General features: G+C 40.0%; 2 protein-coding genes across 2 annotated transcripts; both read left to right on the top strand.

Moving 5' to 3' along the window:
- Positions 1-5754: 5754 nt before the first annotated feature.
- Positions 5755-11208, top strand: derl2 (derlin 2). Its single transcript, XM_063889549.1, has 7 exons — positions 5755-5916; positions 7401-7466; positions 8374-8447; positions 8659-8752; positions 9761-9956; positions 10071-10161; positions 10666-11208. The coding sequence occupies exons 1-7, from the start codon at positions 5824-5826 to the stop codon at positions 10769-10771; spliced, it is 720 nt and encodes a 239-aa protein (XP_063745619.1). The 5' UTR covers positions 5755-5823; the 3' UTR covers positions 10772-11208.
- Positions 11209-11444: 236 nt separating this feature from the next.
- LOC134868426 (SWI/SNF-related matrix-associated actin-dependent regulator of chromatin subfamily B member 1-like) lies at positions 11445-18978 on the top strand. The gene is made up of 9 exons (XM_063889547.1): positions 11445-12588; positions 13916-14027; positions 14410-14518; positions 14618-14755; positions 15385-15512; positions 15618-15784; positions 16039-16229; positions 16337-16468; positions 17056-18978. The coding sequence occupies exons 1-9, from the start codon at positions 12499-12501 to the stop codon at positions 17093-17095; spliced, it is 1107 nt and encodes a 368-aa protein (XP_063745617.1). The 5' UTR covers positions 11445-12498; the 3' UTR covers positions 17096-18978.

Genomic DNA, 18978 nt, shown 5'->3' with positions numbered 1-18978 from the left:
CTATCTTAACTGGGTTCATTTACAGTTTTTTATTTCATATACAATCCTCTGCTCCTTTATCTCAGAAAGATTAAACACTATATATTATTCCTTTTTTAATACATGCATACAGTTTTGTTTGTGTTAATGTGAGGCTATTCAGTGTTGATAGGGAGGAACTCAAAGCTCACATAAAGGGAGATTTCTGGGACTCGTTGTTTTCTTCTTTGATGTTCAGGTTTCTGAAACTCAATTGAACGTTGTGCTAACACACATTCCACCCAACACTGCGCACCGATCCGGCAACCCAGGGGTGTGACTATGTATAAATACCAACATTCAAATTAGATGAACAGCAGACTTAATTTCTCTGGTAACTTCAACGGATCTTGTGACAATGTATCAAAGCCTAAGGGCTCTGGGAAAGTGGGGTGATGCCATGGATGCAGATGAGAACATTCAGAAAATGTGTGATCAGGTGAGCTGAAATCTACTTTCATACTTCATAATCTACAAACAACTATTTGGTCTGCATATTAGTCTGGACTTATTTCATGTTTCATTTCATTCATACACAGGTGAAGGGCGAAGAGGAGGAAGAGATAAACGGAAATGAGAAATACACAGAATTCAAAGCAGTGAAATACAAGCAACAGACTGTAGGGGGGTATAAGTTTGTCATCCAGGTAAATAATAATAATGTTATTTTTCTTTCTTCTCTCTAACAAATACTTGTCAATTTAATTATGATCTTCAGTTGAATAAAATGTCATATCAAATGAATGGTAGGATAGCTCACACAGTTAAACACATTGCTGATGTTCAATCTTTCTGATTTTCCTCACTTTTTCCTGCAGGTTTTTGTTGGGGGGAGGACTACCTTCATCTGCATATCTTACAACGATTATTGGATGAATCGGACAAACCAATACAATTGCTCAATGCGATACAGAAAACCAAAGGCGATACCCTCTGATCATACAACCTGTTTCAACAGGCAGCAGTCTCAAATTAAAACTAAAATTATTTGACATTGATTTGTTATGTTTTGGGACTTTGAGATGAAGAGATTTGGTGTTAATCAGCAAGATCAATGCATCACCTTTAAACCAATGTTATTAAGACTAAAGCATTTAATGAAATCTCTATATTTCTGTTATATTTTTTTTAATGGAGCAGTTGATTTGCTTTTTAACTTAGATTGTTTTGAAGAAATGGCTGTCTTGGCTGGATGAAAGGGTCAACGAACAATAAACAAGGTAAATAAATTACCCTAACACACACCTGAACATGGATATAGTTTATCAGTGTTCACATCGTTTTTGTTTTAATGCACAAGCCAGGTAATATTGTTTTACTGTCAGCTAAGTGACAAGCCCTGGAGGAGTTCAGACAAAAATCCAAACAAGAAATGACATGGACGCTGACTGAAGACATTCTCTTAATTGAATTGCTGTAGAATCATATACGTATATAGGTGTACAAATTTATTTTGAAATAAAGTTGTGTGTGTTTGCAGTGCCTGCAAGCTTTCCCGAATAATAGTGACATTTTCGTAAAAAACTATTAAAGAACTGTAATAACTCTGATTCATCCTGCACCGAATAGTTCCACTTTCTAAGGAGCAGGCAGTGAAAAGAAAAAAGAACGTACCAGTTGATTTTCTTTCTGTTCTATCTGATATGTGAAACTGCTGCAGGCAGTGTGAACAAAAGGGTTGGCAAACACAAAACACAAACCGTATTGATTACAGCAGTTCAAACTGTTTCATGTCAAAGACCCTTAAATTGACATAAATCAGACCACGAAAATATTTGTGATTTATCGATTTTCAACATATAAAACATAAAGCAAAATTAAACAGCTTCAGATGGGATTGTGTTCAGTAGAGATTAAAATCAACCCGGAGCAATGCCAACAGATGCCAGCACAAAATCTCACAGTCATAAAAATACTTGTTATTGTGTCCCGGATTGAAATTAGCACCCGTATGCTGGCGGGTATATTGTGTCACTTTACCAGCCACTGTGGCGGGTAATACTTTTCAGTCTTATCCGATCGAATTCGCCTATCATACATGGGTGCGCTTTCCACAACCACACAGTCAGATCCGGCTTCTGATTGGGCCGAAGCGGCGTGAGAATGACACTCCGACTCCTTATCCACAATTATGACTCCGTGCTTAAATCAAAGTAGGCTAATCAAAGTGGAACTATTTGTTGCGGAGAGATAAAGAATGTTGCAGGAGGCTACCTAAACCTGCGGCCATCACAGGATAGCTGCTAGTTTAAACCAAAAATGTGGCGTTACATCACCGGGGTGAAAAGACCCACTGAGGAGAGTGTACAGGAGGGGGGGGGGGGGGGGGGGGGATAGTAGACCTACCACCGAAAAAAAGGCTGAGCGCTTTTTTAATCAGAGATGGCGAACAACAGATCGCAACAGGCTGGTGTAGCTACGAGGAAACCAGCCAGACCATGTACTGCTCAGCCTGTCGTCAGTACGCATCGGACGCTCACAGGTCAAACAACTTCATCGTGGGGACAAGAAAGCTGAAATTGGAAGCCGTGAAGGACCACGAGTCATCTAAATGTCATGTTCACGTCCTGAAAATAGCTAGTTATGTAACATTTGGAACTGGGACATTGAGGTTGACAGAATTGTTCTGTACTGTTGTGTGGACTCAGGGTTTAACATGCTGAACTGTGCTGACTTCTCTAAAAGTTTTCTCGCTGATGTTTTGGAGATCATCCTTTTCTATGAAGCATCTTGGATCTTGGATAGTTTGATGCACTGTCTATGATGGTTTATATTTGTAATGGTTGCAAGTGGCTTGTGCTTGTGTTGCAGTAAGAGTGTAACATTTGCAAATCAGTTCCTTGGTAGCACCTACTTATTGTATAATCAATTCTGATGAAAAACTAGTTGGTAGGCCTACTGATTAGAAAAAAATAATATACCCTATTATGTTGTAAACATTAACGCATATATATATATTACTCATAAAAAGTGGCTGGTACATTTTAGAATCCACCAGCCACAGTGGCCGGTGGGCAAAAAAGTTAATTTCCATCTCTGTTGTGTCCCCACTGTGGAAACGTGTGTGTGTGTGTGTGTGTGTGTGTGTGTGTGTGTGTGTGTGTGTGTGTGTGTGTGTGTGTGTGTGTGTGTGTGTGTGTGTGTGTGTGTGTGTGTGTGTGTGTGTGTGTGTCTGCCTGCCCCTTAGAATTAGAATTGGAGGATGAAACCTTCTTTATTGGTCAGACACATGCACACAGTGAAAATTGTCCTCTGCATTTAACCCATCCTAGTACTGGGCAGTGGGCAGCTATTGTGCAGCGCCTGGGGAACAATGGGGAGGGTGGTTTGGAGGTGTCCGGTGCCTTGCTCAATGGCTCCACAGCAGGTCCCAGGAGGTGACCCTCCGATTCCCAGTCCAAGCCCCTACTGACTGAGCCACTGCTGGACATGTCCTCACTGTGGGAACATGTCTTTGTGTGTCCCTGCCTGCCCCTTAACCATACACCTGAAACGTTGTACTGTATCAGATTACACAGAAAGAAAATAAACACTTCCAGTTTTCACCCAGGCTCTTTATATACAGAAAAACAATGTGATGAGCAGCTCTTACTGCTGACATGTGTCTGTACTGTGGATCATGGTTGAAGGACTATGTCAGAAGGAAACTTTTCTGGGTAAGATTAATCACTTTTGTTTTGTCGATCAATCACAGATGTCTACAATCACATCTCTTACATCTGTAAGTGTTCCTGTTTCAGAAACACTTACTGAGATTAGATTTTTGGTACATGACTTTTACTAGTAACAGAGTGTTTCTACACTGTGGTATTGCTACATACTGATACTGAAGTAAAAAACCTAAAGACTTCTCGCACCACAGGCCTCAGTACAGCTTCAGAGCTGTCACTATTGTTCAAGAAACTGAACACACACACCTGGACACACTGTATTCCAAAGGAACATTACACAGTGTGGTTTGATACTGCAGCAATTGAGTATTTCATTTAAATTACATTTTTCATGTCAGGAAAGTAGAGAAATGCATCTACGGCCAGCATTGATATGTTTTCCAATTGTGATTCTGTCTGACCCTCCTCCAGGTCCGTCACATACGGGATGTGGACTGGTAGCTGGAGAGGTGCCAGAACCCCCAACTGCTCCCTGGGGCCGGCTAACTGGCAGCCTCTTCAAACTGCCACCTCTCCTATCTGCATGTGGTTCTGTTTGTGCAGGTATATCCTCTGTCCATGTATATTATGCCTCTTTGAGTAATGTGTGTAAAAACACCAGAGTGGAAAAAGTAATTTCCCCCGTTGGGGATTAATAAAGTATGTCTTCTTCTTCTCCTAGCAGCACACATATTTCCTGATCAGTGTATAATCACAACTTAAAACATATTAACATTAATTCTACATCCGTGTTAAGTTTTGTGTTATGATGTATTTACATTTTTGTTTAGGACCCTTGCACTGACACAAATAAATCCCTCTGGTCAGTGGCGGCTGGCCAATAGAGGGCGCTAGGGCGCCGCCCCACCACTCACCTCTCACCACATTTCCTTGAATAAGACATAAAAAAAATCAAATAAAAATGAAATAATAAAATAAAAATATTTCGAAATGTATGTATATATTTTTTTAGATGTGCAAGATAAATATTTCATAGTTAATGATGAGTAAAGTTGTTTCGTTCGTTGACATTGTCTGATTGGTGACGTATTTCCGCCCTGGGGCGCAGGAATCTTTGCCCATAGACTCTCGTTAAAGTTGTACATGCGCAGTAGCTCCTCTTCAATACAAGAGATAGGACGATGTTGGGGCGCACCTCTCCTGCGCCCCGAGCTGAATGCAGCTGGATTTGGCGGCAGGGCTGACGTCACAGCCTTCTGTCATAAAGTATGTGTATTGTCCATGTTATATATGATATATATTATTTAAATATATAGATATAGAGATATATCTAGAGATAGATAGAGAGATAGATAGATATTTATTATATATGTATATTGGCCATCTGTATAGTAATATAGCACATCTGTATATTTGTTCATACTACATCTGTTTATACTATGCCAATTATTCCCACCTCTTTATACTGCCCGTATCTTTACATAATCACTCTTAACTGCATATACTGTACATACTCTATATATCGCACTTGTTTCTCTTTGCACTTCTATCTATCTATCTATAATGTTTTTGTTGTTTTCATTTATGTAAATACACTCATTTGATACCTTAGTACATGTATGCGTGCTTTTTTAAATTTTTTATAAATTTTGGAGTTATAGCCCCCCCTGGAGAAAACTCCACCAGCCGCCACTGCCTCTGGTAGAATATTTGCTTAGATGTTTCATTATAGAAAGTGTATGAAAAGCCATGATCAAAATAATGAATTATAATCAAAACATATCAGAGATATTATTCTGAAATGGATCAATCAAACAATGACTACTTTTAACTGTCTGTACTTTGAGTACATTTTGATGATTACTTTTCTACTATTTGAGTAACATTTTGAATGCAGGAATCGTACTATAACAGAGTATTCCTACACTTCTACTTTTACTGAAGTACAAGATCTGAGTACTTCTACTTTTACTGAAGTACAAAATCCGAGTACTTCTACTTTTACTGAAGTACAAGATCCGAGTATTCCCTCCCCCTCTGATCACGGTAGGGTGGTGTGGTTATGGCTCTATAAGGTGTAGTGTAGCAATGCTGCTTGATATTTTGCTGATTTTTCACATGCGCCTGAACGCAACACCCTCGCCTTGTGGAATGACGTGTCAAGTAAGAGCCGGAAGCTTCCAGTCTGTCCAAAATGGCTTACCAGACCCTACAGCAAGAGTATTTACAGATTCCTATTGTTACCCGGGCATATACCACCGCCTGTGTCCTCACGACTGCTGCAGTGGTAAGACACATTCACATGTTCTCTCTGTGTGTGTGGGGGTTGGCTAGCATGGCTGGCTATCGTCGTTACACTGCTGCTAGCTCGGTGCTGTAGCTACAGCTGCTGTGAGGAGGAGACGTGTCCCTGTGTGGTGATCCAGGTGTTAATGTCTTACTGTAGTCTCAGAGACGAACAGAGTGTAACTGCTGTAGAGCAGAGCCTTGGTTTAATGTTAACCACAGTGTGAGGGTAGGGCACAGTTATCGGAGGCTCAAGGGAGACCGATGTTTGTCTATATTACAGATCATAAGCAGAGGTGAAGGAAGCATTCAGATTCTTTACTTGAGTAAAAATATCAATACTTTCATGAAAGAATACTCCATTACAAGTCCTGCATTCTATATCTTATTTAAGTAAAAGTACAGTATTATCAGCTACATTTATTTGGGGTGAAAAGGCGAAAGTAATACTGCAGAAAAAGTGAAAATGTTTGTCATTAATTGATTATATATTTGCATCAAGTTGAATTCTCAGCCAAAAGAATGGGCTTTTTGTCATATGTTGAAATATTCCACTTGTTTGTATCTTAAACATTTAGTCCTACTTTATTTTTAATAGATGCATGATGTTAAAAGCTCTGAATAATGAACAGGATTTCAAATACATGTAGTGGAGTAAAAGTATAAAGTAGCAATAAATGAACACGCTCAAGTAAAGTACAAGTACTTCAAAATTCTTCAGAAGTACTAAAGTAAAATACTTGAGTATATGTAGCCTACTTGGTTACTATCCATCACTGGTCATCTTATCTATCCGTCACCGTCATAATAATAATGATAATAATAATAATGATAATAATAATAATAGTGGTGTAAGATTTAGCCTATATGATTTTTTATTTTAAGTACTCTATCACATGTTAAAGTAGCCTTCTGCATTCAGATCTTCCTTAAATACAGGTTTATAATTTGTTATCTATTAAAAATAGGCAACAAGTAACAAAAGGGAAAGCATAGTAATTTAATGTTAATTCTATTTACTCTGTTATTTTTGCATTTATAAATTAAGCGTTTTCTAAAATTTCAGTCAAGATTTTATTTTTTAAAGTTTGATTTACCTACATTATAAGATTAAGTTACCTAAATGTTATCCTGAACAGTGTTTCCTATGTTGTTATAAGCCAATCATATTTGTTACAGTACAATCTAGAATGCAAAGCAGCCATGCCCATCTATCTATCTGTCCATCTACGTGTGATCAGTATATACTATATACCTATTCTATCAAATATAGAATTGGTCGCCTTTTTGCATAGCTTCTCGCTCCTCTTGTGTAATCGCTTTGTCTCAAAGTAGACTCACAGGAAGGCTCGGTGAGACCAAATCACATCCAGCTGTGCAATCCCAGTTTTGAGACCAGGGTTTAATATTTAGCTTGGCTTTGGTCAGATGTTTGTGAATTCTGGATCATTATCTTTAACATGTTGGTTTTGTCTGTTCTCACAGCAACTAGAGATCATCACACCATTTCAGCTCTACTTTAATCCGGATTTGATTCTAAGGAATTACCAGGTGAGCAATCTGAACCACTGCTCATCCTCTGCAGGACTCAGGACACACTCAGAAACATTTCACACACTCCTCAGCCTTTATAACTCAGCTTCCTGTTTGAGTTAAATGAACAGAGTTGTTTAACGTTTGGCTGAAATCAAATGGGCTTCATGTGTTTACTACAGCTGCAAGGGATACGTTTATCATTTATATTATTGGTTTAATGATGTCATCTCTCGTAGACGTAGATAGAGGCTTCATTCTGACACAGCTAATCAAATCAAGCACACACACACACCGACACACACACCTCCAGCTGGATGAGATTGAAAAGAACAATTTCTTATTTTTCTTCCATTTTATCTAAATGAATTTCAAAGATAAATCCACATTATTTTGACTGTAAACTTTCAGACAGGCATTAAATATATTTGATATGATACTGTTAGAATGAATCAAGGTTTGTCAGAATCAGAACGGACATCCTTCATGTAGTTTACCTAGTGGTCAGTGGTGATCAACTGTGATTAAAATAAATAGAATGAGTTATTATAACTGTTCAAACTGAAGTTTCTGATACACACAATGATAACATAGGAGAAGGCATCCAAACACCCAGCCCTATGTTCCAATGAGAGCCGCTAACAGGACTAGCTGCTACAGACTGTCCGTCCTGTCAGGCCTCCCTCTTAGTCCCTCCCAAGATGATTATTATGAACATACACACGTGCGTGGCTGTTATTATCAGGCAGGGTGCATGAAGGTAGACAGATAATCATTTAATCTGGATTGCTACCCTTCTGCAACACACACAGCCATATTGGAGTACTTCAACAATGATAGCAAACAGTTTCTAAAAAAAACACATTTCTGAGGGAGAAAGGTTTGCTACTGGTGAATGAATGTTCTTTTTCTTCTCTTTTTGTAGGTATGGCGACTAATAACCAACTTCCTGTTTTTTGGTCCAGTTGGCTTCAATTTCCTGTTCAATATGATATTTCTGTATCCTTCTCAGTTCCACGTCTTACTTCATTTGCATGTCAAGTGTGTTTGCATACTTTCTGTTTCACAGGGAAGGGATGCATGTGGCAGAGTCAGTATTCAGGTCACAGAGATCCTAACTGTAAGAGCAGCTCTCCAGGGTTCAGCTGGGGATGTGGAGATGTGTGAATGCTTGTGGGACTGTGTAGATTTCCTTAACGCTGTGTTTCAGGTACAGATACTGTCGCATGCTGGAGGAGGGCTCCTTCAGGGGCCGCACGGCTGACTTTGTCTTCATGTTCCTCTTTGGGGGGCTTCTGATGACTGTATCCTTCCCAACAATGTTTCAATAAAAGAACACTCAGGTGCAGGTAGTTGGGTCTTCTACGAACAGTTCCACAACCTCTTATGCATGCATGTAGGCCATCAAGTATAGATGTCCCTCACTACCAGAGGGGGAAGAAGTACACTTTTCTTACTGAGGTACAAGTAGAAATACTACAGTGTAAAAATACTCTGTTACATGTAAAAGTCCTGCATACAAAATATCAATTAGAAGTACAAAGAGTATTGGCATGAAACTATATTTATTAACCAAAAGTAAAAGTACTTGTATGTGTAATGTCCCATTTCAGAATCTCATATATTCCATGACTAGTATTCTTATTATTAATGCATTCATCACTGCTGGTAAAGCTAGACATATTTTAGATATTTTATTTACTTCTACTTGATATATTAACCTTTTAATTATATATCATACGTTGTATATACAGCTCAGAAAAAATGAAGATACCACTTCAGCATTATCATTTTCTCTTGTTTTATTATTTATAGGCTTGTTTTTGAGTTGAATGAATTTTCTTTTTTTTTATTGTATTTTATAAACTACTGACAACATTTCTCTGTGTTGGAATTCAACAGACACTGGAGTGGCTGCCATACATGTAGAGATAGATTTAGGAAGCATTTGGAGTGGTCTCTTAATGTTTTCTGGGGCTGTATGTTGTATTCACAAATAATCTGAATCTGTAAATTAACTAGTAGTTGTGTCCAGTAAATGTGCGGAGTAAAAAGTACAAAATTGGCTTCCAAATTGTAGTGAATAGAAGAATTAAGTTGCATATAATGGAAATACTTAAGTAAAGTACAAGTACCACAAAATCCTAAGTACAGTACTTGATTACTCACCACCACGCACAACTCCACAGCTCAGACATCTTCCTGTCGTAAAGCAGCGGCGCTCCGTGCCAGCTCCTCTGAGGCTCCAACAAGTTGAGTTCTCCTGTGAGTCCAAAGTCCTGTCCGGGCCCTGTTCTTTAACGAGGTCTCAGATATTTGGCACGTTTGTTAGTCTGGTGTTCCTGGGCCAAGCCTTCACCATCATGCTGGTGTACGTGTGGAGTCGGCGGAACCCAAACGTTCGCATGAATTTCTTCGGCCTGCTCAACTTCCAGGCACCCTTCCTCCCCTGGGTGCTGATGGGATTCTCCCTTCTGCTGGGCAACTCCATCATTGTGGATCTTTTGGGTACCTGTTCCTATCACCTGCAGCCATTGTTCAGTGTCTTAGTGGTGTGATCAGATCCAGAGGGACCCGCTGGGCTTGCTGTTCCACAGTGTTAATGTTTTGAACCTTCTCCAGGTATCGCTGTGGGTCATGTGTACTTCTTTCTGGAGGATGTTTTCCCCAACCAGCCAGGTGGGGGCAGATGGCTGAGGACCCCGTCTATCATGTGAGTCTCTGGATTCCTCTTAAATATTGGTGAATAAAACTGATCAGAATTTAGAATCATAAGTCCTTTATTCGTCCCACAGAGGGTACATTTACATTGTTCCAGCACATTAAAGAGACAAAAAATAAAGCACCATTAGATTAAAGGCATGCACATAATATTTAAAATAAAGTTATTATTTTACAAGTACACATTCAGGTGAAATAGTATCAGCAGTTTTTATGAACCAAATGAAGAATGGCATGTAGAATGAAGTGTGGTAGACGCTAGATAACAGAGGTACATTTATACATTGCACAGAGTTACTGACAGATTATAGTTTCAGTATTGTTCAATAAATAATACACCCTACAATTTGGAAGTGTAGGAATGTTTTTGTCACTTTGTGTTTTCCTCTGAAGAGCCGGAACGCTCTCTGGCAGTAACATGGTGTGACTGAATGGGATGCTGGCCTTATGACTGCACTATATCAGGGTTAACCTCCTTCTCTGTGTGTACCCACAGAAAGATGCTGTTTGACACGCCAGAGGAAGATGCCAACTACAACCCCCTGCCGGAGGAGCGCCCGGGGGGGTTTGCCTGGGGAGAGGGACAGCGCCTTGGAGGTTAAACGGCCCCCAGATGGTCCCTGTCTATCAGGTCACTTCCAAGGACATTCCCTCAGAGAGATGAAGGGACAAACATGGTCTTTGTTTCTGACTTGTTTGATTAGTTGTGGATGAAGAATGCCAAACAGCCAGAGCTGCTTTTGAGATAACCGTCTGTTGTCTTTGTATATGGGCTCAAATCATCCCCAGAAACTCTTCTTGAAGCACGATGGTTGCTCTAAGACTATTTAAGAGAAAAATCTCTTCAGATGGAACTCTGGATGGAGAGCCTCCGGGCTCGGGTGATGTTCGTCTTCATCTAAAAAAATCTTGATATAAAACAACTGTCATAATGGAAAACATGACAGTGATAAAATAGCAATGTGAATTTATTCAGATTGCGAGTGCATTTTCTTTCTCATTTACCTTTTAAAAAAAATAAATGTGTGTGGCAAATGAAGCTTTGGTTTCATCTCTTTGAACCGCTGTAGTTTGACTGGAAACCAAAGACGTCCCAACAATGAGATGAACTTATTCATACAAATAACTCTTTGTCCTGTAACTCTGTGACACAGCAGGTCATTGATGTATACAGATAACAGGATGTGTTCTGTGCCATCAGTTACGTTACGTTTTCACAGCTGAATTAGCTTCTAATTCTTGAATCAAACAGCCTTAAATCAGATGTGGGTGTGTCATACACTAAATGGGTGAGTCTTGTCTGTAATGTGTATGTGAACATAATTTTGGCTTATTTAATAGATTTTGCACACGTTTTTTTTATGTTACCATGTGATCCAGTTTACTAGCCATGCTGCATGTGGATTATAAACCTGATGAAGAATGTTTGGCCTTTGTGTGTTGCTCTTGAGAAGGAGTAAAATAATTAAAGATATGTTGGGATGCATTTGTCAAATTGAGATTAGGAATGAACCCTTTTATTGTTGATATTACTGTACTGGATGTAAATTTAGTTTTCTACTAATCTGGGACTATTGTGGAGCAGACTGAGATGAGTATTGGACTGTAATGAGGTCCTGATTTATCTGTAGTAACAAGTCTAAATATGTTGTTTTTTTAACTTATTAATAATCTCAAGAAAACCGCTTAACAAATAGAGTTGAATTTTTTCTTTTACAGAAACAAATAACCTTTTCTTAATATTATTATGGATGCCATGGAACCCAAGTTAAAGTCTTATCATCATAAAGAAATGCAATACATTTCGAAATCATGTTAACATTTGTACATCATTTATATGCGTGCTTTGAGTGTGTTGTTTTGATCTTACTAAATACAGCGTTTGTATTGTATAAAGCACATTAGATTGAGCTATCCTAATACAATACAATGTCCCTAATTGTCCTATACAATTTACAACTTCAGAGATAAATTCAGTGTGACCTCGCTGTAGATCAGTGGGGGCGCCAATGGGCTGTAGATGTTGTTCCTCTCCCTTGTAACGAGAGAGTAAGTCAAGTGCTGCGTTCGAATTTTCGGAAGACTGGGTGTAAGGGCGACATCATCAATGTGTTAATAAATTATAGTTTATTTGCGGACGTCGTTTGAGTTAATTCTAGTTTTTTATTCCTGAAATGTTACATTTAGAAGGCAGTTGTGCTTCCAGCTGGTGTTTCCTAAATGCTGTAGCTGAAGTGACATGTTTTATAGGAATCTCCGCTTTCCCAGCTTTGCTGTAGATCCCAAACGCCTCCGAAGAAGAGCAGGCTTGCTTTAGCAAAGCGTAAAGATGCAACTGGCTTTAAGTAAAACGTTTGGCCAGAAACCAGTTAAATTTCAATTAGAAGAAGATGGAGACTTTTACATGGTTGGGTCAGAGGTATGTAACTATCTTTTCATTAAGTCTTAATGCTTAGTTCCCCAATGTTAGCCTCAGTTATCTGTTCTTCTGGCTAGTTGATGCTAGCATGCTAGCCAGCCCATAGATTCATAAACAAAGAAACACATGAACCCGGCCACAGCGCAGCCAGCCGCCGCTCAATGCTACATATTGCACTCTGTTCAAAACCTCACCAACAACAGCTAACAGGACAGTTTGCTCTCTTGCTATAGGCAAGGAAACGTGAGTTGCTAGACCAGTAAGTTACATCAACATGAAATAGCGGTAACGTGCAATAGGGTAACTTGTTTCGTTTTTGAATAAACGTGTCATCCCCTCAGTGTTTATTGATATGAATCATATATGAACATTGTGACCGCTGTTGAAGCTAAACCACCAAGTAGATTCAAGCAATTTAATGCTTTTCATTAATGTCCACAGCGGCAAACTGTACTGTATGTACATCCTAAATCTTCACCTATTGGACAGTGGTGAGATGTACTCAACTAATGTACATAAGTATGATTTTGGCATACTTGTATTGTAGTGTTCTGCTGCTTTGTACTTCTATTTATCTACCTTCCAGAGAGATACTGTATGTTGTACTTCCAAAATGTGCTCCATATTAAGGTATTACAACATTTTAGAACTCTTTTAAATTCTAATGATACAAATGTAATATTCTATAACATTGCATACAATACTTGTAGAAGAGCCATTTCCACAATGACTACTTTTACTTTTGAAACTTGAGTATGTTTAGCTGATAATACTTTTACTGGACTTTTACTTAAGTAACATTTTGAACTCAGGACTGTTATGCATGTATGTTAACACTGTGCTATTAGTACTTTTGAAGTATTGTGTCTGAATACTTTTCCCAACACTGCTATTGGACTACACAGTAAGTGTTGTTCTGAGTGGCTTCTAGGTAAATCACGTTTACCATTTAAAAAGTATAGCAAGAAAATATATTTGGAACAAATTCCAAAGAAGCAAAAAGCTTCTATCACTAGCACACACCAGCAGAAGGAAGAGGACACAGCATTCCCAGCATGAAGCCTAGCCTAACATCCAGAGAAACCCTGGAGAGGAGATTGAATATGTTTTATAGTTGAAATCATGCTTTATTAATACAATTCTTTTCAGATTCCAAAACCCTGATTATTTTGGATCAGAAGTGTTGAAAATGTAGATAACCCTGTTCAATATCTTCCTGATAACCAGAGAACCACATGGTTTTATTTAATTTTAGAGATATGTGTTTCTTGAGGTGTTTTTATTCTTGGATTTGTTTGTTATTGTTTTCATTTTGTTTGGTGTCCAGGTTGGAAACTACCTGCGTATGTTCAGAGGCTCTCTGTATAAGAGATACCCGTCTTTATGGAGGAGGCTGGCCTCAGTGGAGGAGAGGAAGAAGATCGTAGCGTCGTCTCATGGTGAGGGGGGCCTCTTTCATTACGGGACATATCTGAAGGGTCCATGGGTTGTCTATAATATATAAAGAGTTTTAATATTTAAGCGACTAATCAACAAAGACATTATCTCATCTGATATATGTAAAAAAAGCTTTATATATTACATTTTTAAATAAATTGTGATAATAAGGGGCATTAGTGTCAACTGTCAATGTGGCTATAATGCTTTTGAGATTCAGGCTACCACCTGTGTGTGTGTGTGTGTGTGTGTGTGTGTGTGTGTGTGTGTGTGTGTGTGTGTGTGTGTGTGTGTGTGTGTGTGTGTGTGTGTGTGTGTGTGTGTGTGTGTGTGTGTGTGTGTGTGTGTGTGTGTGTGTGTGTGTGTGTGTGTGTGTGTGTGTAGCTACCAGTGTCACTCTGCTGAAGGCCTCAGAGTGTGAGGAGATCTTTGAGGGGAATGATGAGAAATACAAGGCGGTGTCCATCAGCACAGAGCCTCCGGCGTACCTCAGGTAAAGATGACGGGGCATGGCTTATCAGTTCACTTTTAATTTCACTCCCACCATTTTTTGATGCCATTGTCAACATTGTGTTTTTTGTCCTTCTCTCAGGGAGCAGAAAGCGAAGAGGAGCAGTCAGTGGGTCCCCACCCTGCCCAACAGCTCACACCACCTGGATGCTGTGCCCTGCTCCACCACCATCAACCGCAACCGCATGGGCCGGGACAAGAAGAGGACCTTCCCCCTGTGGTGAGACAGCTGTGGCACCGTCTCTCCTGTAATATCTTCTGTTGGACGTCTGTCGTCAGCACTTTGAGCTGCTTTTGTATCCAGCCTCACTGTCTCCTGTACAGAGCTTGAAGAGAAACAATATTACATATGACACATTCTGTAAGATACAGCTCCGGAAAACATTGTTCTTAAATCTTTATCTCTACATGTATGGCAGCCATTCCAGTGTCTGTTGAATTCCAAAACACAGAAATGTTGTCAGTAGTTTATAGAAGCTTTATAAGAAGAAGTAAAATTAGCCCTCTCAGATTGTATGGAACAAAATCCCACTCATTTTCCAGCCACAGTTTAGAGCTAAGAACTGGTGCTGAACAAACAGAGTGTCTACTGTATATGAAAACAGTATGTAGTAGTATAAAAGAGAGACCTTTCACCACACTCCCCATTCTAAAGTCTCAGTGTGTGGAGGATTCTATCAGCTAAACTCCAGCACGATAAAGGTAGAGGAACGAGGGGGCTGGAGAACAAAGGCCATGTTCACAAGATGTCCTGAAAGTAGTAAACCGTCAGTCTGAGAAACATGTGATTGAAGAGAGACGAGTGAAACCCTCTTTAGACAGTATTGATGTTGTTGTTGTCTCGCTCAGCTTTGATGACCACGACCCCGCAGTGATCCACGAGAACGCAGCGCAGGTGGAGGCGCTGGTCCCCATCCGGCTCGACATGGAGATCGATGGAATGAAACTGCGGGACGCCTTCACTTGGAACATGAATGGTAAATGTGTCATCTTGCTTGACAGCATCCAAAACATTCCCGACAATGAAGTGAGTTATAGTTATTATTAGCTTTGTCTAACCTCTTCCCTTTGCCCGTCCTCAGAGAAGCTGATGACCCCAGAGATGTTTGCAGAGATTCTGTGTGATGACCTGGACCTGAATCCTCTGGCCTTCGTCCCCGCCATCGCCTCGGCCATCCGTCAGCAGATCGAGTCGTACCCCACTGACAGCCTCCTGGAGGAGCAGCAGGACCAGAGGGTCATCATCAAGGTGGGTGCTGAGCCAAACAGCTGACTGGAAAAACATTCAGCTCAACCCAGCCGAGGGGACTTAAACCTTACTAAAATCACCATTTATAATCAGAGACTGTTAAAGACATAGAGACGGGGGCAGGGGATGCGGATAATACAAAGAGTCAGAAGATAATGTTATGTTTTCTTCTGACAGTCATGGACAAAAACAAGCTTTTCAACCACTTTCTACAGTGCCTTGGGTGTGTTCATAATGTGTGTCTGTTTCCTCAGCTGAACATCCACGTGGGGAACATTTCTCTGGTGGACCAGTTTGAGTGGGACATGTCTGAGAGGGAGAACTCCCCAGAGTCCTTTGCCCTGAAGTTGTGCTCTGAGCTGGGTCTGGGGGGGGAGTTTGTCACCACCATTGCCTACAGCATCCGTGGTCAGATCAGCTGGCACCAGAGGACCTACGCCTTCAGGTAGCACTGTCACACTGGACAAGAGAGTGTGTTAAACAGGTTTAATAATAAATGATTGGTCTGATCTTCACTGAGTCATTGCTGCCATGTTTGTGATTTGCTCCCAGTGAGAACCCCCTCCCGACAGTAGAGATAGCCATCCGCAACACAGGGGATGCAGACCAGTGGTGCCCCCTGCTGGAGACCCTCACAGACGCTGAGATGGAGAAGAAGATCCGAGACCAGGACAGGAACACCAGGTGAGACAGAAGAAAAAATTCAGAACAACCACTGTGAAAATAATGTTATATTGAAGGTTTGTAAACACAAAGCAAAACATACTACACCTTTTGAAGAGAAACACATTCAATTGTAATGGTTAAACAAAGTGAACAGACTTTCATTACGTAATAAACCCACCCGATCGTTGTTATCAGGCATTGTGACCACTAGATAAACTAGTAGTGTTCATTGAACTTGTTTCTCCACTCCAACTCTTTCATTGCGGCAGTAATTTAAGATAAATGTAATATTCAGCCTTCAGACAATAATTCTTTGTATCCACAGTATTATTTATGGTTGCCATGGTGAATAGTGGTCAGAGCTCCATTGATAATGGCTTTCTTCATTCGCCACACAAGCACTTAACTCAGAGTGAAAAACATTTGAATTTAATTTAGAACAGACCCCAATACAAGATGTACGTTTATTCATTTTCTCCAAACTGTTTCTCCATATTATTACATATTATAAAAGTCTCATCCAGCGAGAGAATCATAATCCATCCATCAGATGGTTCCAACAGTTTGGAGGGTTCTTGAAATAATGTGAGTGAAATGTTTTCCAGGCGTATGAGAAGACTGGCCAACACCGCTCCGTCCTGGTAGAGAGGCTGGAGCTCCGGGACTGCTGTTACTCTGACATGAAGAAGCAAAACACACACACAACACACACACACACACACACACACACACACACACCTCACTGACTGAAACACACACATTTAGGCATTCCTCTACACAGTCATCAGGACACTTTAAATCTAACCCCTCTGTCAGCTGGTACTGGGTGTTTATCTGACTGTTACAGAACGTACTGTTACACACACCATGAAACACTCACTGCACAAGTGGAAACAATATATATGATAGAGATGAATAGCGTTTGTGTAACATGAGGACGGCTCTTGCATTGTACATGTTTCAAACCTGGATTGCATGTGTGACAGAGCTCTGCCCTTTTCTCTGGCTGCCGTGGTAACCTCTCAGTGGAAATGCATTGCAGATGTTTTCACTGCACAGTGTGAATGGCCTCAGAGTATCTGTTGGGAATAAGAACTATAAATGTTGATGTTCCATATGACCAGAAGCTGGAATTACTAAGGCTAGGGTAATCAAAGGGATCGTTTGGAGATCAATAAATCTGTTAATGGTCTGCCAGCTCATAGAGTCCTGTTGTGAACCCAGAAATGTTGAGTACCCCCAAGTTTTATTTTAGAAATGTATAGTACAGGACCCCAGCACATAGAAACTGCCGGATGCTAACCTTCATACGTTGGGCAATTTGAACAATTAGAATAAGTTGCGTTAACTTGTGGTGTTTCTCAGGTTATTAAGGATGCTGGTTCCATTTCTGACATTTTCAAGATCCAAAATGGCAGACTTATCCAGGAATTGGGCACATTTGTACTCTCTGTGGATCGATTTGATGAATTTTAGGTCAATTTTAGTTTCTAAAAAGTGTTCAGAAATGGATTGAGCATCCTCACTTTTTTGGCTGTTGTCTGCATATGCTAATTAATACAAATTAATGCTAATTGTGCAAATTGCCCAACATATGCAAGTTAGCATCCAGCAGTTACTATGTGCTTGGGATCCCTACTCTACATTTCTTACATAAAACTTCACAGCTCTCAACATTTGGGAGTTCACACTGCTGGCAACTAGACTATTAGTACGTTTTCGAGCAAAAAAACATAAAGGGTCACACAATAACTTTAGAAGTCAAATGAGGATTTCCTCTTCCGTGTCAAATATCATTGTAAACTCAATGTCTTTGGGTTTTAGTCAGCTGTCGGACAGGAATTGGACCATGAGCTCTGAGGAAGTTGTAGGGAGCCTTTCTTTACTATGTTGTATAGAGTATACAATTTAATCTGACCCGTGCACATCAATGCTTTTTCGCTGGATACCCAAAATGACTACATGATGCATCTACCCTGTGTGTGGACTATGAGAATCATTTAAAAGTGCAGTAAATCCCACATATAGGGCTTAATGAATGTTAGTGAGCCACTTCACAGTGATTTTGAGTGTTCACTCCAACCCTCACTGGTGATCTTAGCGGCAGTAGCTGAGAGCTGTTAGGTGTCTGCAGCCAATCAGAGGGCTGATTTGATTTCTGCATGCAGACTCTGTGTCCTGATCTTACTTCCAGATGTGATCAGGGTTCACCAGGGTTTATTTGCATGCATAAATATAAATATAGGTAGATCATACTGTGTCCCTGTGCATGAGGGCCTCACTGTCTGCCTCGCATCAGGGTCCCAGACGGCAGCCTCTGTGGCTGTAAATGTGGTCGGGTAGCAGAGAGTGAAAAACAACCTGACAAGAACCAATGGTGTCTTTTAAAGTGATGATTTCCAACTTGAACATATTCCAGAGAATGATGTTAAATATGTACTGTCACTTCTTTTTTGTAAAATTGCTTTACCTTTATAGTGGACTTCTTTTTTATATGAAAAACGACAATAAAGAAATAACAAACGGTA

This window comes from Eleginops maclovinus, chromosome 8 (assembly GCF_036324505.1).
Source record: "Eleginops maclovinus isolate JMC-PN-2008 ecotype Puerto Natales chromosome 8, JC_Emac_rtc_rv5, whole genome shotgun sequence".
Classification (NCBI taxonomy): domain Eukaryota; kingdom Metazoa; phylum Chordata; class Actinopteri; order Perciformes; family Eleginopidae; genus Eleginops; species Eleginops maclovinus.
The sequence above is the reverse complement of the archived record's forward strand: the minus strand, read 5'-3'. Positions and strand labels throughout refer to the sequence as shown.

Bases quoted from the DNA above. Each gene is read 5' to 3' on its own strand.
- derl2 (XM_063889549.1), top strand. From the start codon at position 5,824: ATGGCTTACCAGACCCTACAGCAAGAGTATTTACAGATTCCTATTGTT. The intron at 5,917-7,400 runs GTAAGACACATT...CTGTTCTCACAG, and splicing joins TCCTCACGACTGCTGCAGTG to CAACTAGAGATCATCACACC. The intron at 8,753-9,760 runs GTATCCTTCCCA...ACGAGGTCTCAG, and splicing joins TTGGGGGGCTTCTGATGACT to ATATTTGGCACGTTTGTTAG.
- LOC134868426 (XM_063889547.1), top strand. From the start codon at position 12,499: ATGCAACTGGCTTTAAGTAAAACGTTTGGCCAGAAACCAGTTAAATTT. The intron at 14,519-14,617 runs GTAAAGATGACG...TCCTTCTCTCAG, and splicing joins GAGCCTCCGGCGTACCTCAG to GGAGCAGAAAGCGAAGAGGA. The intron at 16,230-16,336 runs GTAGCACTGTCA...ATTTGCTCCCAG, and splicing joins CAGAGGACCTACGCCTTCAG to TGAGAACCCCCTCCCGACAG.